We start from the raw sequence: 10824 nt of genomic DNA, 5'->3' as shown, positions 1-10824 counted from the left end.
ATTCCAGAATATTTTGTTTATGTTTAATTGATGTCACACTTCTTTAATTTTTGAAGCAAAATACAGAAAAGATTGTGTTATATTTATCTACCGATAGTATGAACATCTGAGTGTATCTAGCCACTTGTGGTGCATTTGTTTTTTGTTAATTGTTTTAGATAATTTATTTGTATCGTCTGAGTCTTTTTGATCAATATTTCTAAAGTAGTACATAATAATTGATTTTTTTTTCAATAGTTCGTTTAAAAAATCTTGAAAAATATTAGTACTCTACATAACAATAAAAATCTACGAATTTTATACAAATTGTTTAAATATTTCTTATTTTTAAAACTGTACAAAATCATTTCTAAAAATCAATGTTCTTGATTATGATAGAAAATAGGTAGATTTTATATTCGGATTTAGGTTTTATTATTGTTATATTATTATTTTAAACTATTAATTCATTAGATAACCACAAAATACAGTTTGTTGGAACATGATTTGGATTTTTTAACGTGTTAAAATAAAAAAAATATAATAAAATAAAATAAATAATAAAATAATTTTTAGAGTTACTGAGATTCGAACCCAGGGACTTTTGAATGATTGATAAAATAAGATGTTACCACTCCGCCATATTGGTCGGTGAATTGTTTTTAGTAATACGTATTAGTATTTTTATTCTTTATTCTATAGTTCTCGTTTTAATTTTTATTTTTACTTCCTTGTTCGAAGTAAAGGAAGTATTGTGTTCGCGAAAGATTTCGGTTTTATGATTTCAATGGAAATATCCATTTTGATCATCCCTGAATCCATCTTGACTAGTTTCGGCATGACGTCTGTACGTACGAACGTATGTATGTACGTACGTATATATCTCGCATAACTCAAAAACGATTAGCTGTAGGATGTTGAAATTTTGGATTTAGGACTGTTGTAACATCTAGCTGTGCAATCGACATCCTTTGATTGCAATCGAATGAACAAAAGTGTCCAAAAAGCCCAAAATTAAAAAAAACAATTTGGATTTTGGGCTTTTTCTTAAGTGCCGTAATACTTTATTGAGACATATTCAACAATATATTATAAGTGGTATATTACTTTAACTGATTCCACAGTTGTAGACAAATAAAATTTTAATAATGAAATATTTGGATCTTACAAGGAGAAGGCACGTCAGTTCGAATGCGACTTCATTTCCTTTTTGTTTTTAACTTTTTTATTTTAATTTAAATATGTTGATTTATTAGTAATAATAATCTCTGATTGTAAAAAAATTACAATAGTAATTCAATAATAACGAAAAAAAGAATATGAAAAAATATCAGAAGTTATTAATGAAATAAAATTTTATGTACTTTTCATTGAAAAGATGTATATATGTAATTTAATAGGCGTACAAGGAAGTCATGTGGTGTCCACATTGAATTTTTTTATTTTTAATTAAAATAAATTCTACGTGATTTACCTCTAATTAGGAGATAATTTAGAAAGCAGTAATCCGCTTAACGGATTTTATAATGAAAATTTTATATATATATATATATATATATATATATAAATGTAATGAAAAAAAATGTATATATATAATATTATATGTTATGTAATATAAAAAAAAAATATGAAATTGAATAAAAAGCGGTATTTGATAAAGCGAGTGGGAATAGAATAAAATCATCTCTATTGTCGACGATCTTTAGTTTAGTATTGAAAGGAACTTCGGTATGAAGGAAACGTTTCACCTGCTTGAATCACTGCTGCTGCCACCGTCGCTGTCGCCGTCTGTGTCTAGTATATTACTGTTTTCCACTTTTGTGATAATAGGACAGTTGGTGACTCAAGGGTAAGTCAGTATTACAATGTTTATTAATTTTTTAAAAAAATTATATTTTTTAATTTTTATTTTTTTTTTTATTTTTAACGACTTCGTTAAAAAGAAAACGTTTAAAATTAAATTCGTAATTTTGGAATATATTTTCCAGCTTTACTCTTCATAAAATTTGCAAATTTTGATGATTTTTTCTCTGTTGAAAAAATTCTGGTGGTTTTATTGTAAGTTATTTAGATAGTGTATTTGGAAGAAAAAATACATTGTCTATGCGGACGATTTGAAGAAATTGTTTCAAAACATTTTTTAAAATGTATTAGCATAACGATAAATAGCCTAGTTATTTTCATGCAGAAATTCAAAAACATTTGATGAAACTTTAATAATAAAAAAATCTGATGTTGATACGACATGATTTCCTTATACACCTATTAAAATGCATATACACATTTTTTTTTTTTTAATGAAAAGTACATTAATAGTACTACAAGATTTATTTCATTAATAAATTCTGATATTTTTTATATTTTTTAAATTCTTTTATTGTTATTATTGAATATTATTTATCGTAAAATTGTTTTTACAATCAGAGGTTAATAATTATTAATAATTAATATATTTAAATTAAAAAAGAAGAGTTAAAAAAAAGGAGATGAAGTCTGATTCGAACCGATGTGCCTTCCCCTTGTAAGACCAAATATTTCATTAATTAAAAGTTTATTTGGCTATAATTCTGGAATCAATGAAAATAAGTACGACTTATGATATATCGTTGAAAAGCTCTCAATGAGAGCTTATTATAGCAGTTAAGAAAAAGTCCAATTTTGGGCTTTTTTGGACATTTTTGGTTCAGTCAATTGTAATCAAAAGGGGAGATGCACAACTAGATGTTACAACAGTTCTAAGTGCAAAATTTCAACATCCTACGGCTAATAGTTTTTGAGTTATGCGAGATACGTAAGTACATACAGACCTCACAATGAAACTAGTCAAAATGAATTCACGGATAGTCAAAATGGATATTTCCATTAAAAACTGAATACCGAAATTTTTCGGGATCATAGTACTTCCTTTACTTCGTACAAGGAAGTAAAAAAGAAGACTATTTAAATCGTTGCATTCCACCGAGCCTTTTCCATACCTTGAATTAAAATGTTTGTTAAAATAATAGTTACTATTTTCTTTTCCGCTAAAATCACAATCGTTTCTATGTAAACTGCTTACCTTTCCTAGCTTCATTTTTTTATTTCTTGTTGACGCGTTTCGGAACCATTCCATTGTCAAAACTTATTGTACACACAGTATTACTCTTTTACTGCCCATTATTACCCTTTTCTGCATTTCTTTTCTTTTTAAAATAACAACTTTTTCTATTTTTAAGTTTCTTGTGAATAAATTTGTTTTTTTTTTAACAGACATCATTCTTTGTGATTTACCTCTTAATCCAAATTGTTTTGAATTTTGGGTTTTTAGGACACTTTTGGTTCAGTCGATTACAATGAAAGGGGGAATTGCACAATTAGATGTTACAACAGTCCTAAATCCAAAATTTCAACATCCTACGGCTAATCGTTTTTGAGTTATACAAGATACGTACGTACGTACGTACGTACGTACTTACATACATACACACGTACGTGCAGATGTCACACTGAAACTAGTCAAAATAGATTCAGGGATGGTCAAAATGGATATTTCCGTTGAAATAAGAAAACCGACGTTTTCACGATCACTTCCTTTACTTCGTGCAAGGAAGTAAAAATAATGTTATAATTTAAGGAAATAGATACATATATTTTACTTAGGCTCAAAATGGCTGGGGCATAGGACATATAGTGTAAAGAAACAGATTAAATTAATAGATCAATTTCCGTTGAAAAAATTAAATTGCATCTAAAAAACAATAGAAAAGATTTTAATATTTTTGTTTCTTTGAATTTTTAACAATTTATTTTAGTTTTATTTTGTTGAGAATACTTTACGTCAATGATTGATTTATGAAATACAAACCACCACTGGAATCGGAATTTTCTGTTTGCTTTAAACAGATTATGAATACCTTAACGTGGTAATTTTTGATAAATCTGAAAAATTTCAGCCTTTATGTTCGCGTTTATCATAAAAAAGTAGGTTATTAATTATTTTTTTTGATAGTGTTCGTTTAACTTCAAAACTAGTTTTTCAAATTTAATATTATATTTTCTTATAAATATACACAAACATGCTTTTTTTAATTCCCGGTGTTTATAATTTACAATGAGGGGAAAAGTACCACCAGATTTTTGAATTTCATAAATTTTAAGAACCCTAACTTAAAAAATATTAAAATCTTTACTGATAATATTTTATACAAGCCTGATTGTGTTTGTATGTGCGCCGGCCTACATGGGATTTACATCTCAAAAACGATTTAACCTAAGATCATGAAATTGGTATATTTGTTGCATATAACGGTAATTAATTCACTTTAATTTTCGTAAAGCATGGTTATGAAAGTGGGAAGAGGATATAATGAGAAGGTGATATAATTTGATGATGGTTAACTTCCTAGAAATCTTGATCTTGAGTCATTTTGGCTTATCATAAAATACTATCATTGACATTACTAACAAATAAAAATAAAAATATTAAATAATATTCCAAATAAAAATATTAAAAATGTTTTGCTTCAATAAGAACATTATTCTTTAAGTAAAAGATCAGGTGATGTAAAATACTAGGTTAGATTTGTTCCTTCCAGATGAAATTGACACATCCTTTTCGAGGTCACGGTTCAGAGACTGCATTCGTCATTGAGTAACAAAGTAAATGCTTGGATCTCAAATAACCAACGCTAGTTATTACTGTTATATAAACTAAGGAAAATTTTGCAATCAATTATTTTTAAAGAATAAGAAATTCTTGGAAAAACCAAACAATTAATTTGTTACGTTATCAAACTAACAGTAAGAACTTCTCTATAAATAGAATAATTTATCATTCATTGTCGCTTGAACAGATGCTTTTTTAACTTTTTAATATAAACTTATTATTATTTTCATTGGTCAAACAATTAATATCAATCAAACGTTAAAAAATACTCCAAAACTTTTTATTCATAAACTTAATGTATGTCCCTCAGTATATCATAATGGACAGAATCATAAATTTACCTGTTTGTATATTAAGCACGTAAACACATGTAATATACAAATTACTTCTCTTTATATATATATATATATGTCCCGCGATATCAATGAGGATTCACCTGCAATATTTTTTTAGTAGTAAACTTATTGATTATTTTAATTATCAATTAATATTATTAATATTGTTAAATTTTAATTTAATTCTGATAAAACGGTAAATAAATTTTTTTGTTAAAATATAGAAGGAATAAACAACGAATTGTTACGCAACGCTTAAATAAAGAAAAACTAAAAACGGAACATAAGAAAATTGAAAGATCAATCAATCTTATTATTGAATTGATTATTTTTGTTTCGAACAAAAAATTCGCATGGAGCGTTTTAGTGATAGAGGAGGGGTGTATATCAAAGATGATAATAAATAAATACGTATACAGCTAAAATAAGATATTTTACAGTATTAGTCTCGTTATTTAATAGCCACACTTCGTATAGTCTACATTCAGTTGATATATGAGTTTTTTTTTTGTCTTCAGTCATTTGACTGGTTTGATGCAGCTCTCCAAGATTACCTATCTAGTGCTAGTCGTTTCATTTCAGTATACCCTCTACATCCTACATCCCTAACAATTCGTTTTACATATTCCAAACCTGGCCTGCCTACACAATTTTTCCCTTCTACCTGTCCTTCCAATATTAAAGCGACTATTCCAGGATGCCTTAGTATGTGGCCTATAAGTCTGTCTCTTCTTTTAACAAATTTTCCAAATGCTTCTTTCTTCATCTATTTGCCGCAATACCTCTTCATTTGTCACTTTATCCACCCATCTGATTTTTAACATTCTCCTATAGCACCACATTTCAAAAGCTTCTAATCTTTTCTTCTCAGATACTCCGATTGTCCAAGTTTCACTTCCATATAAAGCGACACTCCAAACATATACTTTCAAAAATCTTTTCCTGACATTTAAATTAATTTTTGATGTAAACAAATTATATTTCTTACTGAAGGCTCGTTTAGCTTGTGCTATTCGGCATTTTATATCGCTCCTGCTTCGTCCATCTTTAGTAATTCTACTTCCCAAATAACAAAATCCTTCTACCTCAATAATCTTTTCTCCTCCTATTTTCACATTCAGTGGTCCATCTTTGTTATTTCTACTACATTTCATTACTTTTGTTTTGTTCTTGTTTATTTTCATGCGATAGTTCTTGCGTAGGACTTCATCTATGCCGTTCATTGTTTCTTCTAAATCCTTTTTACTCTCTGCTAAAATTACTATATCTCTTAAATTCAGATCTCAGTATTGTTTTTCACATTTCATCCTCTTCAACTTCCTCTTCTTCCTCTATAACACCATTTTCTAATTCATTTCCTCCGTATAACTCTTCAATATATTCCACCCATCTATCGACTTTACCTTTCGTATTATATATTGGTGTACCATCTTTGCTTAACACATTATTAGATTTTAATTTATGTACCCCAAAATTTTCCTTAACTTTCCTGTATGCTCCGTCTATTTTACCAATGTTCATTTCTCTTTCCACTTCTGAACATTTTTCTTTAATCCACTCTTCTTTCGCCAGTTTGCACTTCCTGTTTATAGCATTTCTTAATTGCCGATAGTTCCTTTTACTTTCTTCATCACTAGCATTCTTAAATTTTCTACGTTCATCCATCAGCTGCAATATATCGTCTGAAACCTAAGGTTTTCTACCAGTTCTCTTTATTCCGCCTAAGTTTGCTTCTCCTGATTTAAGAATTTCCTTTTTAACATTCTCCCATTCTTCTTCTACATTTTCTACCTTATCTTTTTTACTCAGACCTCTTGCGATGTCCTCCTCAAAAATCTTCTTTGCCTCCTCTTCCTCAAGCTTCTCTAAATTCCACCGATTCATCTGACACCTTTTCTTCAGGTTTTTAAATCCCAATCTACATTTCATTATCACCAAATTATGGTCGCTATCAATGTCTGCTCCAGCGTAAGTTTTGCAGTCAACGAGTTGATTTCTAAATCTTTGCTTAACCATGATATAATCTATCTGATACCTTGCAATATCGCCTGGCTTTTTCCAAGTGTATATTCTTCTATTATGATTTTTAAATTGGGTGTTGGCAATTACTAAATTATACTTCGTGCAAAACTCTATAAGTCGGTGTCCTCTTTCATTCCTTTTGCCCAGCCCGTATTCACCCACTATATTTCCTTCCTTGCCTTTTCCAATGGTTGCATTCCAATCTCCAACTATTATTAAATTTTCATCTCCTTTTACGTGTTTAATTGCTTCATCAATCTCTTCGTATACACACTCTACCTCATCATCATCATGGGCGCTTGTAGGCATATAGACGTTAACAATCGTTGTCGGTTTAGGTTTTGATTTTATCCTTATTACAATGATTCGCTATGCGTCTTGAAATACTCCACTCTCCTCCCTATCTTCTTGCTCATCACGAAACCCACTCCTGCCTGCCCATTATTTGACGCTGAGTTAATTACTCTAAACTCACCTGACCAAAAGTCGCCTTCCTCTTCCCACCGAACCTCACTAATTCCTACTATATCCACATTCACCCTATCCATTTCCCTTTTTAAATTTTCTAGCCTACCAACCTTATTTAAGCTTCTAACATTCCACGCTCCGACTCGTAGAATGTTATTTTTTAGTTTTCTGGTGACCCCTTCCTTAGTAATCCCCACCCGGAGATCCGAACGGGGGACTATTTTACCTCCGGAATATTTTACCAAGGAAGGCGCCTCCATTATTGCTATTTGAAAATGCAGAGCCACATTTTCTTGGAAAAAAAAAAACAGCTGTAGTTTTCCATTGCTTTCAGCTGCGCAGTACTCAAAGGACTGAGTGATGTTGATATGCCCGTTTAAGTCATTGTGACTCACGCCCCTAACAACTACTGAAAGAGCTGCTGCCCTCTTTCAGGAATCATTCCTTAGTCTGGCTCTTAACAGATACCTCTCCGATATGGTTGCACCTTCGGTCCAGCTACTCTGTATCCCTGAGCACTTAAGCCCCCTCACCAACGGCAAGGTCTCATGATTCATAGAGGAGGGATATACGAGTAATTTCAAAATATTATTTTGGAAATGTATTTTAATGCAAAATATTAAACAGTTTTTGAATTAGTATGATTTAATTAATGAAGACAATACTTTAAAATGCTTTAAAAAATATTGGTAAAAGAAAAAGAACTCTACGTCGTTTCACGTTTCGTATTGAGTAACGTTAAAAAAATCTGATATGGACACCACATGACTTCCTTGTACGGCTATTAAATCACATATTCACATTTTTAAAAGTACATAAAATTTTATTTCACTAATGACTTCTCATTTTTTTCATATTTTGTTTATTGTTATTGAATTATTATCTATTGTAATTTTTTTTTACAATCAGAGGTTAATAATTATTAATAAATCAATAAATTTAAATTAAAAAAAAGGAGATGAAGTCTGATTCAAACCGATGTGCCTTCCCCTTGTAAGATCCAAAAATTTTATTAATTAAAATTTTATTTGGCTATAACTCTGGATCCAATGAAAATAAGTACCATTTATGATATAATGTTAAAAAGCTCTCAATGAGGGATTATTACTGCAGTTAAGAAAAAGTCCAAAATCTGCATTTTTTGGATATTGGGATTTTTTAGACAATTTTGGTTCAGTCAATTGCAATCAAAAGGGGAAGTGCACAAATCGATGTTACAATAGTCCTAAATCTAGAATTTCAACATCCTACGGCTAATCATTTTTGAGTTATGCGAGATACAGTTTAATTTATTAACTTTTATTTATAAGACACACCATAAATCTCAAATAGACACCAGAAATCTTTGGCATATTAAGCACAAGTGAAAAAAATTTTTAATAATCACTTTAAATTGAATACAATTCAAAAATGTATTTTATTTTTCTGTCAGTTAATTAATAAAGTGATTTAAAAAAAAATAAATATACGATTTTTATAAGAAATTGCTAAAAGAAATCCAAAAATAATACGATCTACATTGTAATTTTCAATTAATATTAAATAATCAAATATTTCGCCAAATCTATTATTTTCTTTTTATTTTATTTCTAATTTTATTTCACAAATAATCTGTTTTCATTTTTTTTTTTATAAATGAATTATTATTTATTGCAATTTTAACAATCATAGGTTAATAATTATTAAATCAATATATTTAATTAAAAAAAGAAAAGTTAAAAAAAAAAGGAGATGAGTCTGATTTGAACCGATATGCCTTCCCTTTAAGATCCAAATATTTCATTAATTTAAATTTAAATTTTAATTTTGATTACCATCAAAAACGGAAGTGCGCAACTAGATATTACAACAGTGCCAAATCCAAAATTTCAACATCCCACGGCTAATCGTTTTTGCCCATTAACGAACTTGACCAAGATTTTGGATCGTTATATTTTATGTATTAATTTGAAAGTGATTGGCATAAAATTACGGTAGTTATCTTGTCCATAAGAAAGAGAAATATATATATTAATGTATGTATAAACTTTTGAACTGACTGTGGTTTTTGGGTCTGAGCTTTGTGAAACGCAAAGATATGTTGAAATATTCCGGAAGTTGAATCATGGTATCCATTGCAATAGGTAGCTTTCTTATGAAATCTACCTAAAAAAGAAAAAAAAGGAGATGAAATCTGAAGACCGACAGTTTTCGCCATCACAATATTTCCTTTACTTTGTACAAGGAAGAAAAAAAAAATCATGATTTTCTGCTTAAGTAAATTGTGTGTGAATTTCATTCGACCTAGTTTTTTGAGATCCTTACTAAATAAATCTTAAAATAAACTGGTATCTACAACAGGATTATATATGTAGTATACACTTCATACGGATATAATACACATGTTGGCGTGGACGGAACTTTTATACTTTTTGGTTCATGGAACTCATAAATAATTAATAAGGACACTTTATAGAAATGGTTACGAGTTAGTCAACGCAACTTTCAAGTTATAAATTCGAACAGAGGAATAAATCGAGTTGAACATGAATGTTCGTTTATTTTTCAATAATACTCTAAGTATTTATTAAATTTACATAAAAGAATATATTATCACTTTGACGATTATCACATTAATTTTATTTCTTCAGATTCTGAAAAATAAACTATGAATAAATAATAAACTTAAAAAATAATTTAAGTGTTGGTGGACCCGGAGGTCCCGGTTTCAAATCCCGGTCAGGTGTGGCATTTTCACACACGCTATAAATCATTCATTTCATCCTCTGAAGCAACACCTAACGGAGGACCCGGAGGTTAAACAAGAAAAAAAAAGTTGTTGGTGGACACAAATATATGTGTACGCGCGTGCGCGTCATGTGTATGTGTACGCGTACATAAACTGTTACATTAATTATCTTCTATAAATATTTTATGTTTAAAGATAGAATAGATTTCTATCATAGTTTACAATGATAGATTACTTGCAACTTTCCATCGAACTTTCATTAATTTATTTTTAAACTGGTATCTCTGCTGGTTATATGATGAGAAAAAAATATTTAATGGATATAGTACAAAACGGAATATGAGTGGGCACTAGTAATAAGGAGAGAATGGAGTGCCTCAAGATAGTGTATTAAGCGCCATCTTATTTTCTGTAGCCATAAACAGTATTACCAAGTGTGTGCAGGCACCTATCTAATGTTCCTTATTTGTTGACGATTTTGCTATTTACATTGTGACCCGATCAACACCCACAGCAGAGAGACTACTACAGAACACTATATCTCACCTAAGCTTGGTCCAAGTTACCGGCTTCACGTTTTCACCTGATAAAACAAAATGTGTAGTCTTTTCTCGGCTGCGGAACCCTTTTAATCCGCAAGTTTTTCT

General features: G+C 29.6%; 1 protein-coding gene across 1 annotated transcript in view; it reads left to right on the top strand.

The window, feature by feature from the left end:
• The first annotated feature begins 1669 nt into the window (after positions 1–1669).
• LOC142321852 (regucalcin-like) overlaps positions 1670–10824 on the top strand; it is a 53271-nt gene continuing 44116 nt past the window's right edge. Inside the window, exon 1 of the mRNA XM_075360312.1 lies at positions 1670–1828. Within this exon, the coding sequence (XP_075216427.1) occupies positions 1710–1828 (119 nt within the window). The 5' untranslated portion in view covers positions 1670–1709. The remainder of the gene's footprint in view (positions 1829–10824) is intronic.

This window comes from Lycorma delicatula, chromosome 1 (genome assembly GCF_047948215.1).
Source record: "Lycorma delicatula isolate Av1 chromosome 1, ASM4794821v1, whole genome shotgun sequence".
Classification (NCBI taxonomy): Eukaryota; Metazoa; Arthropoda; class Insecta; order Hemiptera; family Fulgoridae; genus Lycorma; species Lycorma delicatula.
This window is presented reverse-complemented; position numbering and strand designations above follow the sequence as displayed.